At 40.0% G+C, this 22,868-nt stretch overlaps 1 protein-coding gene across 1 annotated transcript in view; it reads left to right on the forward strand.

Moving 5' to 3' along the window:
* Nucleotides 1-14,189, forward strand: part of LOC122351505 — a 56,210-nt gene extending 42,021 nt beyond the window's left edge. The window contains 6 exon segments of the mRNA XM_043248592.1: nucleotides 10,785-10,828; nucleotides 10,830-10,953; nucleotides 11,454-11,610; nucleotides 12,060-12,184; nucleotides 13,026-13,156; nucleotides 13,428-14,189. Coding sequence (XP_043104527.1) covers nucleotides 10,785-10,828; nucleotides 10,830-10,953; nucleotides 11,454-11,610; nucleotides 12,060-12,184; nucleotides 13,026-13,156; nucleotides 13,428-13,553 — 707 coding nt within the window. The 3' untranslated portion in view covers nucleotides 13,554-14,189.
* The last annotated feature ends 8,679 nt before the right edge of the window (nucleotides 14,190-22,868 follow it).

The following is a 22,868-nucleotide window of genomic DNA, read 5'->3' on the forward strand; positions in this document are numbered from 1 at the left end:
CTTTGTGTTGATGAGGAGGCCAAAGTTGTTCCATGCTTCTGTGAATTTGTCCATGCTGGCTTGCATTTCCTGCTCTGATCCAGTATTAAGAGCACAGTCGTCAGCAAAGAGGAGGTCTTATAGCACAGTCTCTTTTATCTTGGTGACAGCCTGGAGTCTTTGCTGCTTGAACAGTTTCCCATTGTTCCTTTTGTCTCAGGCTGACTCCCAAGGAACTGTTCTGAATGGTATCTGACAGCATGGCTGAAAACATCATGCTGAACAGGGTCGGTGCCAGCACACACCCTTGCTTGATGCTGTTTTTGCTGAATCTTCTCTATCATTCAGAACACGAGGCTTTCACAACTGACAGTTTTAAAAGCCTTGGTGAGATCCACAAAAATGGTGTACAACCTCTTTGCGGAGGCCACAATGTGTCTCGAGTAATAGACCCTGTTCCAGGTGGTCAGTCAGGTGCTTCTACAACACTTGTGCAAGTATCTTGCCTGTGATGTCAAGTAGCCTATCGATGTGCTTCACAGATGAGAGTATATCACTACTAGGGAGATATTCATAAAACTTGTGCTTTTCTTCATTCGGTTTCATCACCGGTTTCACATGGTTTCATCCGGTTTCATCACCACACCAGAACAATGTGGTGCCACCACCTGTTTCTGTGAGCTGACCTTCATTGGCAAGACGAGTTTCACAAAGGGCCACAATATCCATTTTTATTTATATAGCGCTTTTAACAACACAGGTTGCATCAAAGCACTGTACAGTATAATGACAGGGATGTATAATGTCACCTTTTCTAGCCCCTTTCTCCTACTACGGAGGTGAGCAGTGAGAGGGCAGCTCAGTCACTCAGATGGACAACCATTACACTTTAATTTCTTGCCTATCACCACAGGACTTTGTGGTTTTACGGGAGCTGGAGAATGTTAAGATGTCAAGACTTGCACGTGAGGGAGACTCCGTCTTGCTCCAATGGCAGGACAAAATGACGAGAGTGACATTTCTTGGAAATGGGCTGTAGTCACAGAGGTTTGTCCCCAACCAAAAGGACATCCTTTGTGTCTTGCTGTTGCTCTCAGCGCCCAGCACTTAACCTCCAGTTCAACTACAGCTGTGTCAGATAGTGTAAATGACTTAGTGTGCGTGTGTGTGTGTGCATCAGATCTGGTGATCTGTCGACGGGCGCATCTAGGTTTTCTGGTCTCTGATGAACATAAAGGTGCTGATCCACCATCTAGTCTGGATACAAACTGTGAAAACAGATTGAGAAAGAAACAGGACTAATATTAGCGAGATGCCATTCTTTTTACAATGTCACAAGTACATCGTATTTTAGAGTAGTGCGGTTCCAGCCTAAGTAATGCAGCCTAAAAATCCTTTAACGGATTTGAATAATAAAAGGTGTGTTGGTGTGTTATGTGTAGGCTAAGTTAAAAGATGTGTGCTTTAATCTAGAAGTCAAGACAGTTGGAAATGACAAAATCGAGACAGTTGGAAATGGGCACAGAGGTTGAAAAGGACATCCTGTCTTGCTGTGCTCTCAGATACAGTACTACAGCTACTGGGAGCCACAGGTGAGAGATGAGTGACAAGTGGGGATCAAAGGTGAATGAGTTACTCAAGGGGCACGACATGCCCATACACCAGAGATGCTACCCCTCCTGCAGTGCCCCTGCTCATCTGTTTCAGCACCTGCTTGTAGGATACAGTCAATGCCTTCAAATCCCTGCAGAGTTTGGCACTGATCTGCAAGTTTATATATGTCTGCTTGTCGGGCAGATGTGGGCCTAACACACTATGAATTTGTTACAGGCAGATGTCCTTAAAGGGTTACTCCACCCCAAAATTAAAAATGTGTAATTAATAATTAAACCAGGAGGCTTGTAACTGTCCCATTACCAAACAATTAAGACTGTAAAGGTGCAGGAAAGTATGAAAGATGTTGTATGAATGCTCCATCTGTCATCAGTGGTTGAACTGTAATATTATGAAGCTACAAGAATATTTTTTGTAGGGAGAGAAAAAAAATGACTTTATAAGAAGATTTGGCACCGTAACGTCTCCAAAGAACCATTTTGGACAGCATCCAGTGTACACTATGTATGCAGTTCTGTATTAGACACAATGGAAAGTTTGGTTTGGAACGACATGGGATCAGGTGATTAATCACAACATTTTAATTTTAGGGTGGCGTAACCCTTTAAGGACATAGATTAGGTCTCTGGCTTGACAGCCAAGGCAGTCAAGTAGCTCAGGTAAGCTGCTGACTTGGTGCTATAGGCTACAAAGCACACAGCATTCTTATGGATCATTAATAATCTCAGAATTTGCTGCTTGTTAATAATTAGTAGGGTAATTGTTTGTTCTTTGAAGTAATACACTTTTCCTTTTAAGGCCATAGAAGAAATGTCTCCTTCTCAAAGGGACTTCTCATGGTAATTTCTGGTCTCAAAGAAGGATGCTCGTTTGTGTTGGATCTTGAATTTGCATCCAATATGGATACACAAAAACTTTAAACATTGTGACACTAAGGATCATTCTGTCTTAGAATTAAGCCAGAGATTTATTCATAATGGTTCATCTGAAGGATGCATATTTGTAACCCCTTAAGCTCTGCAGCATTTTTGGATTTTTTTTACAGATTTTTGCATAACTGAATTTAAAACAATGCCATACTCACATATTTTGGAGTAAATTGATAAAAATGGTCTAATTTTACAGAGAAAAGACCATATTTTAGACCAAAAGAGTTGGAAAAATTTGTTTTTTTATAGATTTTTTGTGTTCATAAGTTTAGCATTAACACATGTAAATAATGAAATTTTCAATTAAAAAGTAAACAGGGAAAAAATAATTTTATGTATATCATTGTACATTAATATTTCATTGTAGGGAGGCAAAGTGTCCTCTGGAGTATTTGCCTACTTTTGAGGGATCAGGCATGCACAAATTCAAAATCTTCCCATTTCATCATACTTTGGGCTAAATGGCTGGAAATAGTCTCATTTTACACAGAAGACCTTAAATTTTAACACATAATTCATAATTACTATTGTATTTGTTTACAATCCAATGTGATCCAACTATGTATGAAGCAAGCAGCTAGGGCACTGGGGGCATGTCCATTTTCATCCCTCATGTTTGGAAAAGCATAAGTCAATAACAGATAGGTCTAGGATATCAATCGATATCTCTTTTGAGAGCTGTGATAGGGGGCTTTTCAAATATATAGCAAATTATGTGATGACATAATCCTCGGCAACGCAAGCGTGTTAAGACTAAAGTAATAGCAAATGCACCATTCAGCTGTATCGTCTGTCTTGATTGGGACATCTGAGACACATTAAGACACATTACTTCGCCATGCAACTTCACAGAAAGTGAAGTGAATTTTTCCCCCAAATTCAGACTGTAGTAGGTTATTTTAGGTAGCATAAATGCAAAAGTGATTTATGTTTAAAGAGGGTTGAAGTTCTAAACTTCTAAATGATACCATATACTGTATGTCTAGGTCATTGTTTTACAGTATTAACGGAGGTGATTCAAGGTTTCTCTGAAGAAAGAAAGGTTCTCTTTCAGTCGGTCACTCAGAGTCACGTCGGATGACCGACGAAGTGTATCTAAATGAGCCAATTGAAGATTGGCATGCACTAATCGCATCCAGCTGCCGCTGATCACAGCGCGGGTATAAATAAGCAGCAGGTGCAGCGCATATTCAGCTTTTTGCTTCGAAGCCGAGCGTGACTGTTTTGCTCCAAAGACGATCTACGAGTGTTGGAGTACGCCGTTTCAGCGGAGGTCGTTTTCCTGCGTCGAGTGGATTGCCACAATCAGGCTGCACTACCCCCCTGTTTGTGTGCAAAGCGGCTATCCCCTGTTGCCTCAGCACTAAAAGAGGGGTGCCCCCTGGGTAGCCCAGCCTGTCCAGGCTCCTGCCAAACCTGGAGGAAATTGCAGGTGCAAGACCCTCAGACGGGCAATCCGGGGATGGAGGGAGCTGCTCTGCCGGGTGGAAAATCTTGTTCACTGCTGACCTCATGGTCAGTGCTACCCAAAACCTTGACAAGGGCAGTTTCCTCTGTCTCTGGGTCCCCAGGGAGAACGAGGAGTTGAGCGGGCCAGTTCTGCACCACACTCGCTCTCTTCTTGGGCTAATATGCAGCAGTGGGAAGACAGGGAGGACGAACCAACGGCCTACCCGCCTCACTTCTGCGTGGATGCAGGTAAGAGTTGCACACACTCCTGAGGTCCCTGCACTCCCCCTCGCTGCCCCATCGCCTGCACATTGGTGGTTCCGCTCAAGCCGCTAGTTCGGTCTCTGGATGCCTGGGTAGCTCCTGCGAACCGTTCGACTCGACAATACGATTCAGTTCACCCAGCGTCCCCCCCAAGTTCAGTGGTATCCGCTATATGTCAGTGAACGATGTGGGTGCCCCTGTCTTGTGTGTAGAGATTGCTGTCCTTCTAGCGAAGGACACGATAAAGCCGGTTCCTCCAGCAGATATGAGGTAGGGGCTTTACAGCCCATACTTCATAGTGCCCAAGAAAGGCGGTGGGTTACGACCGATCCTAGATCTGCGAGTCCTGTATCGAGCACTTCAAAGGCTACCGTTCAGGCCGTTGACACAGAAACACCTATTCAGTGCGTCCGTCCCCAGGATTGGTTTGCAGCGATCCACCTGAAGGACGTGTACTTTCATGTGTCGATTCTTCCGCGCCACTGGCCATTTCTGAGGTTCGCGTTCGAAGGTCGAGCATGTCAGTACAAAGTCCTACCCTTCGGGCTCTTCTTGTCGCTATGTGTCTTCATGAAAGTTGTGGAGGCTGCCCTTGCTCCACTGAGAGACCAAGGCGTTCGCATTCTCAACCAACTGGATGACTGGCTCATTCTAGCTCAGTCCTGGGCTCAGTTGTGCGAACACAGGGATCTGGTGCTACAGCACCTCAGCCAGTTGGGGTTTCAAGTCAACCAAGAGAAGAGCAAACTCTGTCCTGTCCAACACAGAGAATCTCTTTTCTTGGGATGGAGCTGGATTCAATTGATCAGACGGCACGCCTCACAGAGGAGCATGCCAATTCGGTGTTGAACTGCTTGAATATGCTCAAGAGCAGGACGGCGGTCCCACTGATATATTTTCAGAGGCTCCTGGGGCATATGACAGCCATGTCCGCAGTGACGCCACTGGGACTACTCCATATGAGACCGCTTCAACATTGGCTACACAATCGAGTCCCGAGGTGAGTGTGGCAATGTGGCACTCACCGGGTTCAAATAACACCGGCCAGCCCATGCTGTGGTTTCACGGATGCCTCCACCACCGGCTGGGGGGCCACGTACAATGGGCATGCAGTGTCAGGGGTTTGGACGGGCCCTCAACTGCAATGGCACATCAACTGCTTAGAGTTGCTGGCAGTACATCTCGCCCAAGGCCGTCTCAAGGACCGCCTACGAGGCCAGCGTGTACTAGTCCGCATGGACAACATACCGGCCGTTGCGTACATCAACCAACAAGGTGGTCTACGCTCCCGCCGTATGTTGCAACTAGCCCGCCACCTCCTCCTCCTATGGAGTCGGAAGTTTCTGATGTCGCTTCACGCCATTCACATTCCAGGAGTGTGCAACCAGGCAGCCGACGAGTTGTCATGAGCTGCACTACCCGGAGAATGGAGACTCCATCCCCAGATGGTTCAGCTGATTTGGGAACGTTTCGGAGCCCCTCAGGTAGACCTGTTTGCCTCTCCAAAGACTTCCCATTGCCAGTTTTTTTTTTTTCCCTGACCGAGGGAACACTCGGCACGGACGCACTGGCACACAGCCTTCGCAAGTATGTATTTCCCCTAGTGAGAGTGAGCGTTCTTGCACAGACACTGTGCAAGGTCAGGGAGGACGAGGAGCAGGTTCCGCTAATAGCACCCTACTGGCCCATGAAGACTTGGTTCCCAGAACTTGCTCCTCGCAACAGCCCCTCCTTGGCCGATTCTTCTGAGGAAGGATCTTCTGACCCTTTGGCACCCACGTCCAGACCTCTGGAAACTCCATGTCTGGTCCCTGGATGGGATGCGGAGGCTCTAGATGACCTACTTCAAGGGGTAGTTGACACCATTTCTTCGGCTAGAGTGTTTCGGTCGACGATTCGTGCCTACAGTTTGGGCCCGTGGATTCCCAGGTAACACTGAGGCCACGGCCCGGCTACGTGCCCAAGTTTCCCATTACCCCCTTCAGAGACCAGGTGGTGCCCCTGGAGGAGGCAGACCCAGCCACTGACATTGCTTGTCCCGTCCGAGCACTAAGATGCTACGTTGACCGGACACAAAGCTTCAGGACCTCAGACCAGCTCTTGTTTGTCACGGATATAGTGGACAAGCATAGTGGACGCCATTACCCTGGCCTACCAAGCAGGGTATGCCCTGCCTCCTCAGGTTGCGGGCACACTCAACAAGAAGTGTTGCATCGTCCTGAGCGTTGGCTCGTGGCGCCTCGCTGACAGATATTTGTAGAGCTGCAGGCTGGGCTGAATCCATGACAACCGGTGAGCCATGTAAAGTACCCCAAGAGGACTTTATGTGTGTATTTCCACGGCATAGCCTTAGAGCCCCGTGTTTCCCCGGCAGACCTTCTGCCCATCTAAGAGGGTTCAATCACCTCCAATTTTCCATATGCAAACTGAAATTTTGTCCATATGCGTATTCGTTCCGAGACCTCCTACGGGAAGGCTGGACTTCCGCATGTCCCTGTTCACTAGAACGTGGGACGTTCCCCAGTGTTCCAGTCTTCCAGTGTTCCAGGGTAGTGTTTACAAAAGTAGCTGGCTTCTTGTGGTCGAGCCCGGCCTACGCCGATAGACTGAGGGTGCTTGTGGGCTCCCACAGGACACTGGTAGAGGCAGCGTCCATGGCGTTTTGGTAGGGATCCCAATTCATCAGTCATCCGACGTCACTTGGAGTGACCGACTAAAAGGGAACGTCTTGGTTACGTATGTAACCCTCGTTCCCTGAAGAAGGGAACGGAGACGTCACGTCCCGTCGCGACAGTGCAAAACCTGAAAACCCGCTGTTTAATACCTGGCGCGCTGCAGCCGCAGCTGGATATACCTAGCGCATGCCAATCTTCAATTGGCTCGTTTAGATACACTCAAAGTAGATTGGTCTCTCAAAGCGAGATCCCAATTCTTCGGTCATCCGACGCGACGTCTGAGGCGTTTTCAATCGTGGTTTTGCAGGCACATAGAAGGCCTATTGCACTACAGACGTTTTGAATTAACTTGCACAGAACCTGGTGGATTTTTCTAAATCCTCCTTGACAGTTCACTCATATGCAAAATGAAATGAAATTTCTTTGAAATCTGACCCTGATTTTTAAATCTGGTTTTGAGTTCACTGTTTATTGTATCAACAATTACATAAAACACTATTAGTTTGAAATAAAGTTGGGTGTCCTTGTGCCTTGCTTTTCCAGTGCTCACTTCATCGTAAAATGTTTTGCGCTTCCTTTCTGCAAGAAACAAAATGCAGTCCATTTAGCTAGTTTTAACCTAGTTTCAAGTTCTTTTCATGCTCAGTAAGCATCGGTGTGGATGGACTGTCCTGCTTCATTTGCACCCACAGTTGCGTGTTTATTATCCTCATCAATGCTTTGATACAATCTGTGTTGTTAAAAGTGTTTAAATAAAATAAAAGTAAATAAAAGTGATTCAAGTGTTGAAATGTTGCAGCCTTACTCTCACTAAACCTGTAGGCCTTTGTCTCCAAGGTCGAGTTGCTTGTTTATTGCTAATCTGCGGTTCTATCGAGGCTGTTACAATTAACATGTTCAGTCTGTCCCTGTCTGTCACTACAGTCATCTCCAATATTTTGTTTATTCTGATTTGTAAGAACCCAGTTTGTAAAGGGAAACTTGAATTATTTAACGTCTTCATTTATTGTTTTTAGTTTTGTTGACTTTTGTGCTTTTCATCCATCATGTTATTTTTTATTTGTGGTTAATGTCATTCTCTGTATTTTGAAGTGACAAAAGCATAACGTTAGCATGCTCACATTCACATCTTACTTTTTATTAAGTTTTTTGGCCACTTAACGTGATTTCAGCAAAACATCACTCGTTGAACTCAGTTTAATTACTCTATTTAACAAGTCAGTGTATTTTGTAATGTTATGTAACATTGTTCACATTGTTGTTTATTTTATATAGTTTTTGAGAGAGCTCTGTAGACATATTTGGTACTCAGCTAAGTTAATGTATGCATTACAGCTGAAACTGCTGTAATTCTGATACTGTAATTACTGTAATTAATTAGAAGTCCAAACAACAATCACCTGATCTTTTCCTTTCTTATATAATCTGTGATTATTGTCTCTCACCTAGTGTTTGTAAGCATGGCAAATTTGATACTGCTTGAAGACATTGCGGTGGGTTTGTGGGCATCTTTATAGAGCTCACAGATATGTTTGCTGAGAGTGATGAATGGTTGTTAAGTTTATGCCAGTGGATACACTTTTATATAGCACATTTTTCTGGCTTCCACCTCTGCTCAAACCAGCACTTCCAGACCTATTGTTTTTTCAGTAAATGCCACCTGCTGTTTGGATGAACATTTATTTTGTAGCGTGTGTACCGTAATCATTTCCAACATTATAAAACTTCTAGCAAGTAGCAAAATCAGACATATAGGTTATTCATTTTATTAAAGCGATTCCTGAAAATTACCAGGTTTAAATCAATGTGACATCTTATTACACCAACAAACTTATATATTATTTTAGTGTTTAATTATAGTTTAGATAGATAGTTTAATAAAATAAGCAGTGAATTTAGTTTTTTTGTAGTGCATAACCTATTATGTCTAGCTTAGTGTTTGATTTGTTTAAAATTAGTGTCGAAACATAGCATTATTTTAGCTTGCTCTTATGTGTTTCATTCTTAATGTGTTTTCTAACAAAATAATAAAACGTTAAAATAAAAATGTTAAAATAAAATGTATATAGTATATAATACAATTATTATTTGCAACATATTTTACTACTAGTAAATAGTAGGTCTACTGCACATATTACTGTATTAACTACTATTATTTAATATTAATATTGCTACTACATTTACTATTAGTAGTAGTACGTGTAAGCAAAAAAGCATTGCACATTCTTTTTATTACTTTACAAACGTCAAAGTGCTACCACAGACAATAACAGTAACACAATAACAGTGTAACAATTAATATAAAATAATAATGTTTGGAATAAAATGTGGCCTTGAGTTTATTTTCATCTAAATATCAAGTAATCTGCACAGAATTTAAAATATGAGCTCTGTTGGGTTGTCTAAATAATTGTGTATATTTTTTTACCAGATGTATATTGCATTTCAAAGAAGGGGGTCTCTGCCAGAACTAATACATCATTTCCACTGTCTATTTTATTTTGTTGTGTCCACTGTCTGTTTATTCAGTTTTCCAACAACAGCAATAGCATTACAACAGCATTGCAATAGCATTGCAACTTTTCTGTTAGTGAAGTTGAGGAATTTGACAGAATAATATATATATATGTGAGAAAATGACTCAAAGTGCTATAATTTATTGTATGTAAATATAGTATTAATGTAATAGCATTTCCTAGCTCAATACTAAAGAATGTAATAAATCCTTAAACCCTGAAAATATTTAAGTAACTTAACAATTTCAATTTATAAATACAATTAATAAATAAACCTGACTTAATTCATTAAATCATAACCTAGTATGTGTAACATTTTATATAATAATGCATTCAGTCATAGTGCAATATTTTATAGCTGAAAAATAGTTCTAGTTGCAATCTATCAGCAATTGAATTCAGGTTAGGTAACATTCCAAAAATCAGGTCTGAAAAAATTATAGTTCTGGGTGTCCTGGTCTGAGAGTGCATGTTGGGGAAAGCACTTATATAGAGTCAGTAAGAGCAGAGTGTGAAGGTTTAATTAGCAGAGTAATAGCACAGTTTTGCTTAAAATATTGCAATGCACACAACATTATAGATGACATATCAGAGTTTAAACGAGGACAAATTCTTGGTGCACTTCTTGCTGGCGCATCTGTGACCCAGACAGCAAGGGTAATGTCAGCATACTACCAAGAAGGACGAACCACATCCAACAGCAGTAACTGTGGACACAAGAGGAAGCTGTCTGAAAGGGATGTCTGGGTGCTAACCTAGATTGTATCCAATAATCATAAAACCACAGCTGCCCAACTCACTGCAGAAATAAATGTGCACCTCACAAATGTGCACCTTTCCACCAAAACTCCCGTCAGGAGCTCCACAGGGTCAATATACATGGCTGGGCTGCTATAGCCAAACCTTTGATCACTTGTGCCAATGCCAAACATCGGTTTCAATGGTGCCAGCAGTGACAATCTTGTGCTGTGAACAATTTAAAACATGTTTTGTTCTCTGATGAGTCCATCTTCATTGTCTTTACCACATTTGGGAGAGTTACAGTGTAGAGAAGCCCCAAAGAAGCGTAGCACCCAGACTGTTGCATGCCCAGATTGAAACATGGGGGTGGATCAGTGATGGTTTGGGCTGCAATATCATAGCATTCTCTAGCCCTAATACCTGTGCTAGATCGGGGCATCACTGCCAAGGACTACCAGATTTTATTTTTGAGGGAAATCAAAATGAAGTTGCTTGTTTTTTTTGTTTGTTTTTTTACTTATGAAAACAGCAAGAATAATTATTATTAAATTATTATTTTTTAAAATCATCTTGTTTGAATGTCTTGCATTGCAATTTCTCTATCTCTCTCTTCTTAGATAATGGCTCATGGACACAGCTGTGGCTGGTGTCCGAGTATCACTGAGCACGGCTCTCTCTTTGATTACCTGAACAGATACACAGTATCAGTGGAGGGGATGATAGTCCTGGCACTGTCCATTGCCAGCGGCATTGCCCACCTGCACATGGAGATTATTGGCACTCAAGGTATTGATCACACGTAGCAGGGATATGGGAATAGGCAATGAGACAGCAGTTGGATTTTTTTTGTTTTTGGTCTTGTTTCTCTGCGGAGAAAAATACATACACATACAATTAATGTAATAAATGTAGTTACATCTCAAGTTTAATACTGATCATGGAATAAATGTAATTAATATGCAAGAAAAGTCAGCAAAGCAGAACTCATTTAATCGCCTGGATTGTAGGTCAACACATTGGTAGTCTTTGAAGTCCATTCTAGAATAATTGTTTGAAATGTAGTGAGTGGTCTGCAAAGCATCCCTCACTGTCCGGCTGGTATTACCAGATTGATTATGAATTGAATAAATAAATAAATAGCATGATATAAAATCGTCACTTTTTAACATTTTGTCTCCTAAATATACTTTGCTCACATTAAAGACTATCTTTCTGCATGAAAATGTCTTGTCAGGTATCATGTGTAGTGTTATTACATTATTACATGCATATTGTTCTTGGGACAGGGAAGCCAGCCATAGCTCACAGAGACATAAAGTCTAAGAACATTCTGGTTAAGAAGAATGGAACTGCTGTGATTGCTGATCTTGGTCTGGCTGTCAAACACGACTCTAACACCAACATTATTGACATCCCCATTAACCACAGAGTGGGCACCAAGAGGTTAGAAAATATTTTTTTCTTGCATAAGGTCATTATTACTTTAAGTATTTAATCATAAAAATTTTAAAGAGAGCCAGTGATTGTATTTGAGTCAGCTTTTTCTCAGTAAATGTATAAAGGATAAAAATGTTGGTTATATGTGCAGACAGGGGCTATAATCTGACTATTAAAGACTTTTTATTTACTATCAATGTCTGTGTGCTTTGTGTATTCAAGATTCTTGAGTGATAAGAGCATGTATGTGTGTCTGTGTGTGCTTGGCTATAGCTTTAGTGTGAGTGGCTGTGTTCATTCTCTGGTCTTCTCTGTGAACTCTGTATGTAGTTTCTGTCTCTGTATAAGACACGTCATTGTTTGCTTTCAGGTGTATGAGGACATCTTGATGGAGGTTAATGCGTTCATGTGGTGTTGGGTACATTACTCTAATGTGAGTGTGTTTGTTTCTGCAGGTACATGGCTCCCGAGATCCTGGATGATTCCATAAACATGAGCAGCTTTGAGTCATTTAAGCGTGCTGATATCTATTCACTTGGCCTGGTGTTCTGGGAACTTGCACACAGATGTTCTGTCCAAGGTGCCTTTCTGTGTTAAAGCTTGTATAGATCCAAATAAATATATGCAGCAGTCGACTGATTTAATTATCATTATTCAGTAATATCTGACTGCTTGACCATGATTTTCCCTATATAATTTAATATAATTTGCTATAATGGCATTCCAAAAATCCATGAAATATATAACAAGTTCATACTGACATTCCTCAAAGGGATATTTCCCTTCAAAATTAAAATTCTGTCATTATTTACTTACTCTCATGTCATACTGGAAAAGATTGGCTTTTTCCTTAAAATCTCTCTGTCTCTCTCTGAATAAAAAATATTTTACTCTTTTTATACATAAACCAGTCATCCACAGTTTATTTTTGTTTTATGTCTGATGATAAGGATGTGTTCAGAAACATTGCCCCCTAGGCACAATAAGATGTAATAGTAAGTACTTAGCCTTATGTGTGGTAAAGGTCAACAAACGTTGTGAGAAGTTGTAAGAGAATCTTATTGAAATGCGAGGTGGTTTTGCTATTTTAAACTACAATATTTTATAGACATAAGAATAAACCCATGTTTTTATTGGTCTTATGAAGTATTCTAACTTATTGAGATTTGTTGAATTGGTGTTTTTTGTTAAAAGAACCAAGACTTGAACTACTTCAATTCAGTTCAGTTCAGTTACTGAAATAACTTTTCCACAACTTTCTAATTTAGGATGCACTATATATATATATATATATATATATATATATATATATATATATATATATATATATATATATATATATATATATATGCTATTACTCTGCTAATTACTAAACAATAGTTATTCTAAAGAAAATCTTATCTATGCTTCATGCTCTGCAGGGATTTATGAAGATTTCCAGTTGCCTTATTATGACCAGGTGCAATCAGACCCATCAATGGATGATATGAGGAAGGTGGTGTGTGAACAGAAACTACGACCTAACATTCTCAACCAGTGGCAGAGTTGTGAGGTTTGTGTGATTAAACCTATCCATCAGGTGACATTTGACAATATGTAGCATTTACTTATATGAGCCGTCTATCGAGCAGTTTACATAGATGTAATGCTTTGGAGGTTGATATTATACAACTACATCCATTTCCTTTTAAAAACATTTCAAAAGAACAAAGTAAAAGGAAATGCTTCTCATTGTAAACCTACTGGATCATACAGTATATTAAACATTGTTTACATAAGATTTAAGTAGTCAAAAGTATAGAAAAACCCTGTGTTTATTCCAGGCACTGAGGGTTATGGGTAAGATCATGCGGGAGTGCTGGTACGCCAATCCAGCTGCTCGTCTGACAGCACTACGTGTCAAGAAGACTATATCTCAGGTAACTGTGATCAAGGACGTTAAAGAGTAACCAAGCTGCCTCGGCGTTAAAGTATAACCCAGCTGCCATCTTCTGTGTTTCTGTGTGTTAATGGCACATTTCAGATGCTCGGGTGAGATGCCAAAGATTCCAGGAGTTTAACAGGGAAATGTTATCTTATGCTGTCTGAGCATTAGGAGAATTAATGAAAGAGAGTGTATTTTGTTTTTTAGTCAATAGATGGTGATAGAGTACTGATATACTGCTACCTCAACTGATCCTATTAGTGCCAAATGCTTGGAGTTGCACTTGTTACATTTTGTGCCATTAATGTTTTGCTTGGTGTAAATTAAAACTATACAGTGTTAAAAAAGTCAAAATGTCTATACACACACACTAACAAACAGGACCAATTAAAAATTTTTTTTGTAAGACCACGTGTTGACGTCAAAGTGTAATGTGGTCTGCAAAGCTTGTTTTTTTTAGCCAAGCTTTGCTCAGATTGTGGTTTCCGGCACTATTTTTTCTACCGTTTTACACAGCTCTCATTATGTTTGACTGTACTGTGTACCTGTAGAAACATGATGTTTTTCTGAAAGCCCTTTGATTTCTGAATGTAAAAAGTGTTTTGTGTCTGAGCAGATGTCTGGGCCAAACCCTTATGTTTTTTGTTTTTTTTTAGGGGTGGGGAGGGGAGGGGGTCATCCAAAGCCTTTTAACCAGATTCTTCTCAGAGCAGCGGTCTCCAACCTTTTATACAACACAGACAGATGAAAATATTTATGTGGACCAGCTGGGTGTCACTGGGGTGTCAATATTTGCCTGATATGTAGACTTTCACATCTCTGCCCCAGTTGTCCTAGTTGACATTGAACGCACCCACATGCTCATGCACTTTGGCTTGAAATATATTGCACATAAACCAGCAGTATTTCCTTGTTGTCAGCATTGGTCAATTTGTTGAGCTGCAGTACATTCCAAAGTGACTTGTTTAGACTGTCTAAAAATTGTACTTTAATATCTATTCTCAGTCTCAATGTGGTTACTGAAAGAGCTTCTTTAGTGAGATGGTCAGCCATCAAGTATAACACAGTGCAGCTATGTTTGAAGACATTTGTAGGTGGCTTTCATTGACCCATTTGCTAATACGCATGCTCCAAAGCATGTGAACGGTCTATAGCCACAAAACCATACTATAGATACAAGTCATTTTCTGGTGGCTTTCCTTTTTCTCATCAGTAGGTGCATTTTCACCATTCCGTGCACTTTTTCTACCTCTTTTACTAAAGAAACTTTTAAGGGATGTTTGTTTTATAGTCTGTTTTTAGAATCTGCTGCAAGAGAGAAACTGATGTTTTCTGAAATGATGGCCTCTGTTAATTTAGTTAGTGGCAATTATTTAATACACAAACATTTTTCCCAGATTGTTCTTGTGACCAGTAGCAACTACATGGTGCGTTAATGGGTTGTATCCTCTAGGTTGGAGACCTCTGATCTAGAGAACATCGGAATGCCAATGTGAAATATATTACTGTGAAGAAAGTATACATTTTATACTGTTAATAGTCAAGTAGTGGTTTATTGCACTATACAAGGGCTCCAAGCTGCTGAAGAATAGTAATTGACATTCAAAATGTTTAGGAATCAACATTCAACTTAGATTTCAAATGATGGAATAGCCCAGCATATCTGAAACCAAACATAAAAGGTTTGGTCATGGGAGTTTTTGGAGCATTGTCCTTTCTTAAAGTTCATAACAGCATAACTACTTGTCTGCTAATTATTGTCCTTTAACTCTTTGTGATTTTTGTGTTGTTTTAATAAGATTTATGGCTGTTCACTAGGAATGTGTGTTTGTGTAACTGAATGTGTGTTTGATTTATATGCCTTGTGAGGTTCTTGTGTTATACAGCTGTAATCTGGAACATTCTTGTCTGTAAATTATATCACTTTGAATGTCTGATTTGTGTTAAAATTGCCTCTGTTGTTGTGACACTAACAAAACTTGTATTTATGGACTTTACAAATTCTATGAAGTATATGCCTATAATGCATGTTATATTTTAGTCTTAAGTCTTTCATCAGTCATGGACATAATTTGCTAAATGCTTTGCGTAAACATCCATATTCAATTATTTATTCAATCTGTACCAAAAATTATTATTAACTATGCCTGTCTTGTTTTACCCTGTTTCAGTCATTTGCAGATGCATTAAATGCTTAAAACTGAATAAAGGAAATGTCTGGTGGAAACCAAATCCTTAAAAACATAGGAAAATTACAGCTTAATGCTGTTAAGAAATGTTGTAGCTCACTATTTTCAATTTAGTTATTGAATCTAAGATCCTAAAAATATCACTGTTTGAGATTTTACAGTGATGTCTATAAACATGCAGTGTAGACATTTATATTAGGAGGGTGGAATAGATTTTTAAATATATGTCCACTGGCATGATTTCTTTTTCTTTTGTGAGTAGCATTGTGTTTTTCCTGTGTAAGAGTATTTAATTTTGTAAACCATAGAGCAATAAACTACATTTCATTATTCATCTGTCATTTTGTTTTCTTCTTTTTTTGTTTTAGGGAAAAAGCTTACTACAGTTATTTTTTTATTTCCATTTACTTTGAGTGATGTCAAGCTAATTAGGAAAGCAATTAACAAAAATAAGCTTAGACTGTGTAGTCTATTTATTATTATTATTATTTTTTGCATATATTTTAGTACTGTCCAATAATTAATCGTGATTAATTCTTTAATAATAACTTACAAAATAAAAGCTTATATATAAACAGTACATATATAATAGGTACACTTGCACAAAGTCAGGGATTTTGTAGGATTATAGTCAGGTGTATAATTATGCTAAACAAGTGCTAATGATCATAGAAACGCAGTCATAAACTAAAACAGAAACAGCTGTGTAGGAGTCTTAAATCTGGGTGAGGAACAGCCAAACTCTGCTACCAAGGTGAGGTTGTGAAAGACAGTTTCATGTCATCCCAAGATTGAACACAGTGGACAAAGACAAAGATTTCAAAGCAGACTGGGGTTTCAAGATGTGCAGTTCAAGCTCTTTTGAAGAAGCACAAAGAAACAGGCAATGTTAAGCATTGTAGACACAGTGATCGGTGAAGGAAAGTGCAGCAGATGAAAGACACATAATGTAAAACAACTTTTACTTTAGATGCGATTAATCATGACTAATCTTTTCATCAAATCTAGACTGTTAAACAGAGGTCCAATTAGTTAACATTATTTATTTATAAATCTTTATTATTAATAAATGAAATAGTTTGTTTTAATTTTATTTAATTTTGCCTTTAAAATTTTATCTTTTTTATCAGTAATCATTTTACTTAAAACAACTGGATATTACTTTTTTATATAACTGTTATGTCTTTTAAATATATTCTTATGTTCTGCAATAAATATTAAAAATCTAAATCAAATTAAATTGCTTTGACCTTTTAGATTAAGTTGGAATTAGAGGAAGTAACTTCTCTCTCATTTCTTTTGTGTGCTCTGACACAAAGTTACCTTTAGCTATTAACCCTAAAACATCCACATTGATGACTAAACTAGGTAGTTCTGCCTCAATACTCTGCAGATATGACAGTTTCGGTCTAACTGTTAAACAGTTGCATGAGCATTTTTAGTGCATGTGTTGTTTGTCTGTGTGACCCTCGGCTGATTTTAGTGTGCACTGGAAAATACGTTACATATCTGTGGTTTGGTCTAACATTTCCTTGAATCAACAGGTCTCTTCAGAAGATGCATCAATGGTGTCACATCTGATGAGGGTTCTTGAGATGAGAATTCAAAATAGTGTGGGTATTAGTGCAGCTCTTTAACAGTCAAATCAGTTGAAGTCCCTCAGAAATCTAAATTATTACAACTTTGTATGACAATTTATAACACATAGTGAACATGATTCTTGTCATTCATTCACATGATTATATTTCTCATAGTTATAATGCATATAATATAAACTTATAATATAAGTCTCATATCTTGCAATTTTACTTGTGCAACCACTTAAAGCAGACAAATACCGCTTAAAAGTTAAAATAATGACAATGCTATTTTTTTCTCAAACAGCCTTAATCAATCAATTATATGAGCACTTTTATAGCACTTTTAACAACACAGGTTGCATCAAAGCACTGTACAGTATAATGTAGAATTACAATTGTATAATGACGAGAGTGACCAATTTCTTATTAAATGCAGAGACGGTCTCTGTAATCAATTCGACGTTAAATCACTAGAAGTTAAGTGTCCCCAACCAAGTAAGCCAGAGGCGACAGTGGCAAGGAAACAAAACCCCATGCATATAGAATGGAGAAAAAAAAACCTTGGGAGAAACCAGACTCAGTTGGGGTCAGTTCTCCTTTGACCGGACGCCCCCCAGCACTTAACTTCCAGTTCAATTTTAAACGCAACTGTGTCAGATAGTGTAAATGACTTAGTGTGTGTGTGTGTGTGTGTGTGTGTGTGTGTGTGTGTGCATCAGGATCTGGTGATCTGTCGACGGGCGTATCTAGGTTTTCTGGTCTCTGATGAACATAATCTCTGTGTGCTGATCCACCATCTAGTCTGGATACAAACTGTGAAAACAGATTGAGAAAGAGACAGAACTAATATTAGCGTAGATGCCATTCTTTTTACGATGTCACAAGTACATCGTATTTTAGGAGTAGTGTTCCCGGTTCCAGCAAATCTTAGTAATGCAGCCTAAAATCCTTTAACGGATTTGAATAATAAAAAGTGTGTTGGTGTGTTATGTGTAGGCTAAGTTAAAAGATCTTTAATCTAGATTTAAACTGGCAGAGTGTGTCTGCTTATGGAGTTAGGGAGATTGTTCCAGAGTTAAGGTGCTAGATAGGAAAAGGATCTGCCGCCCGCAGTTGATTTTGATATTCTAGGTATTATCAAATGACCAGAGTTTTGAGAACGCAGTGGACGTGCAGGACTATAATGTGATAAGAGCTCGCTCAAGTATTGAGGAGCTAAACCATTCAGGGCTTTATAGGTAATTAATAAGATTTTAAAATCTATCCGATGTTTTGATAGGAGCCAGTGCAGTGTTGACAGAACCGGGCTAATGTGATCATACTTTCTAGTTCTAGTAAGGACTCTGGCTGCTGCGTTTTTGGACTAGTTTGTTTATTAAGCGTGCTGAACAACCACCCAATAAAGCATTACAATAATCTAACCTCGAGGTCATAAACGCATGAATTAATATTTCTGCATTAGAGGTTGAAAGCATAGGTCGTAATTTAGATATATTTTTAAGATGGAAAAACACAGTTTTACAGATGCTAGAAACATAATTTTGAAGGAAAGATTGCTGTCAAACAGCACACCTAGGTTCCTAACTGATGATGAAGAATTAACAGAGCAGCCATCAAGTGATAGGCTGTGTTCTAGATTATTGTATGTGGGGTTTTTAGGTCCAATTATTAGCACCTCTGTTTTTTCAGAATTTAGCATTAGGAAGTTACTCATCATCCAGCTTTTTATATCGACTATGCATTTTGTTAGATTCTCAATTTGGTGTGTATCACCAGGCTGCGCTGAAATATAGAGCTGAGTATCATCAGCATAGCAGTGAAAGCTAACACCATGACTCCTGATAATATCTCCCAGAGGTAACATGTACAGGTTGAAAAGTAACGGCCCTAGCACTGAGCCTTGAGGAACTCCATATTTCACTTGTGATTGATATGATACCTCCTCATTTAATGCTACAAACTGATAGCGGTCAGATAGATATGATTTAAACCATGCTAAGGCGCTTCCTCTAATGCCAACATAGTTTTCTAGTCTAAACATGGCACATTTGCTTTGAACATTTTTTTTACTTTTTACATCTCAACAGACATACACTGAATATAGGGTACTTTGCATGTGTGAACTGTTTTTGTTCGCTATTATGGACTCTGAAGGGTTTGTTATCAATTACTTACCTGATATACTTACCTCTGTGATTCTCTCAAGTCAGTTTTATTGTCATTTCTGCTACATGTGAGGACATACAGTGAAATGAGATGTGAAATTGTATGGGTCCCCCCTTTCCTGAAGAACGGAATCGAGAGGCCCTGGTCGAAGGTTAATGCGTGTTTGGTCTTTTCCTGGTGTTTTTTAAAAATCACTTATATTTATTAATCTTTTGCTTTTCCAATTTTAATTCTGACCCTTCTTGTGATTTTATCTGACTCAGTCTTTTGTGATTTTAGTTATATTATATTTAATTGTAACTGCTGATCACTCTAGTTGTGATTAAATTTGGATCATTAATTAACTATAATACTTCCTAGTTTCCATTTATTATTCGTTAGGAGTCTGGGTTGCTTAGAGACCTGTTTGGCAAGAACAGACTCACAACACATCTGGGCTAGTCCAGGTCTTAGTCAGCGGCTACCCCGTAGATCGCTTACCTTAATGAAGCCCTTTCCTTAATAGACTCAAAAAGAGTAATTTTTTATGCGATCCCTAAGTAATAGCAAGCTTAGTGGCCAGTTATCGGCCAGAAATCAAGATCTCAAAAATGTGTCCCGGCTCTTTCCACCCAAGCATGCCAACAATGCGGAAAACCACAGAAGTCACTAACCTACTAGAATAATGATTTCAGACAACATTATAAGTTAGCCAAGATTAATGTTTGTTTTGCCAGGCAAGAATATGTTCCAAATTGGTTTAATTCATAAACATTTGCACAACTGATCAGCAGTACATAAACAAAACAAAATAAAACAAACATAAAAGATCATTATACCTGGTCTTGAGAAAGTACATAGTGTGGTGTATGGAGACACACACCATACTACGGGCCGATCTGGCTACAGAATCACGCCTTGTTATGTTTTGTTACTTTCCTTATATACTATATAAATACTATACCAGACAAAGAAATCCCAAATTCAGTTGTAAAAACCTTTTGGTGTTTAGGTTCTTGTGCTCCAGGGTCACACCTGGCTGGAACACTTTCAGAGACCCTAAAGGAGGACACACCTCCTTCTCAACAGAACATTTCTACCAAGTTTTTAATCTTTTCCATAATGCAAGCGATTACAGTGAATGAGACCAAACATGAAAGTAAAGAACTATAGGTTCACAAGACACATGACATATAATGCCTTATTCTTAATGAACTTTAAGCCAAGTCTTTTGGGTAGAAGAAGGGGAAGCAGGAAGAGCAGAGGTGAAAAGCCTGTCGTAAGATGTCGGAGAGATGACAAAAAAGAGGGATGTCGTTTGCTCTCTTTTTGAAGTCATTTTGTTCCTTTGGATATTCACTCTCAAATTTGTCTTATTGCATTACAGATTTTGATTTCGCTCCATAAAAAATACTGGAGGCCTTGTTGGAACATTGTGCAAGGAAAATGTCCAAGATGCAAGGGAGAGGGGCACCGATGATCTTTGTGGCAGTGTTCACTGTCCGTTGTAGTGTCTTGCAGTTAGCAGCACTGCAGTTCCCATACCAGACAGTGATGCAGGTGGTCAGCACACTCTGAATAGTGCCCCTGTAGAAGGTGGTGACTATCGGTGAGAGAGACGTGCCTTTTAGCTGGCAGAGAAAGTGTAGGAGCTGTTGTCCCTTCTTGTTGAGTGACGTGACTTTGGTGGACCAGGTGAGATTCTCTGTGATTTGCACCTCAGGAATTTAGTTCTGCCGACTCTTTCCACGGTTGAGCCATCGATGGTCATGGGGATGGTCAACAGAGTTTTTCCTGAAGTCCATTACAACCGATTTTGTTTTACTCACATTGAGGACAGGTTGTTGGCACCACACCATTCAGTCAGTTGTGCCACTTCCTCTCTGTTATGGGTTTCATCGTTGTTGCAGATGAGGTGCTTAGGGTGGTAGTGCTGGAGGTGTTGCGGCCAACATGGACTGACTGAGGTCTTAGTTTGTGGATGAGCTGTTGTGAGATTGTGTTGAATACTGAGCTGAAGTCGATGAACAGCATTCTTACATAAGAGTCTTTCTGTTCCATGTGATTAAGAGCTAGGTGGAGAGTGGTGGCTATTGCATCGTCCGTGGAGCTGTTTGGGCGGTATGCAAACTGGAATGGGTCTAGCGTGTGTGGAAGACTGGACTTGATGTGATGCATGACTAACCTCTCAAAGCTTCATCATGATTGTGGTCAGTGCTATGGGATGAGACACAGGTGACTTCTTTGGGACTGGAATTATGGAGGTAGATTTGAAACACGTGGGGCGACTGCCTGTCTCAGCGAGGTGTTGAAGATGTCTGTTCGAACTTCTGTCAGTTGTCAGTTCTGCATCATAGTCTCTCAGCACACAACCAGGTATGCTGTCAGAGCCTGCAGCCTTGCGGGGGTTAATCCTGGATAGGGTGTTCTGGCTGGAGAGAGACCTGAGAGTACCTGGTCGTTTGAAGATGTGTGTACTTTCTGTACAGGTTTGTCGTTCTGGATCTCAAATTGTGAGGATGTATTGTTGTCACTGACCTGTGGTGAAAGCTTGTAGTAAGTGATGGTCTGAATGGCTTGCCACAGGGTCCGAGTGTCTTTACTGTCGCTGAAGTTGTCATAGTTGTCAAGTTGTCATTTTTGGCATACTGATGTTTTGCCTTCTTGACACCATGCTCTTGCTGTTTTGAGGGCTGTCTTGTTCCCTGATCTAAATGCTTTTTCTCTGGTCTTAAGCAGCCCACGGACCTCTGCTGTCATCCATGGCTTCTGGTTGGCATGTATGGTGGTCTTGGTGACTGTCACATCGTCTATGCACTTTTTGATGTAAGCAGTCACGGTTTCAGTGATCTGTGAAGTGGCATTGTCTGGCCTTACTGTGATCTGCTTTTGAACTGGTTCGGCAAGTGTGAGTAGTGGTCTGTATGCTAGGAGAAGCATAACAGTGATGTTGTACGAGTACCCAAGGTGGGGCGGGGTTCAGCTATGTATGCGGTTTTCTTTGTGTAAAGTCCAGTGTGTTGTTTCCCCTCGTTGCAAAGTTCACATGCTGGAAGAACTTTGACAAAACTGCCTTTAGGTTTGTGTGGTTGAAGTCACTGGTTATTGTGAAAAAGCCACCAGGGTTATTTGTTTGTTGTTCACTGATGGCGCTGTATAGCAACAGTCCCTTGCCTCATGTTGTGTAGCATGAGTCCAGTTTGTTTTCCAGAGAGCGAACATTTGATAACATGGGCATTGGAAGAGCTAGTTTTGTGGGGTTAGCCTTTAACCCAGCTCATATACTCCTCAACGCTTACAGCGTGTCTGTTCTCTCTCACATTGCTTCTGACGCTGCCTTGTGCAGGTTGCACCAGTAGACAAGGCCATGATCTCAGGGTCCGGCTTCAGCAGTAAGCAAAGGCCTCGTAGCTTTTCAGTAGTCAC

This window comes from Puntigrus tetrazona, chromosome 9, assembly GCF_018831695.1.
Source record: "Puntigrus tetrazona isolate hp1 chromosome 9, ASM1883169v1, whole genome shotgun sequence".
Taxonomy (NCBI): Eukaryota; Metazoa; Chordata; class Actinopteri; order Cypriniformes; family Cyprinidae; genus Puntigrus; species Puntigrus tetrazona.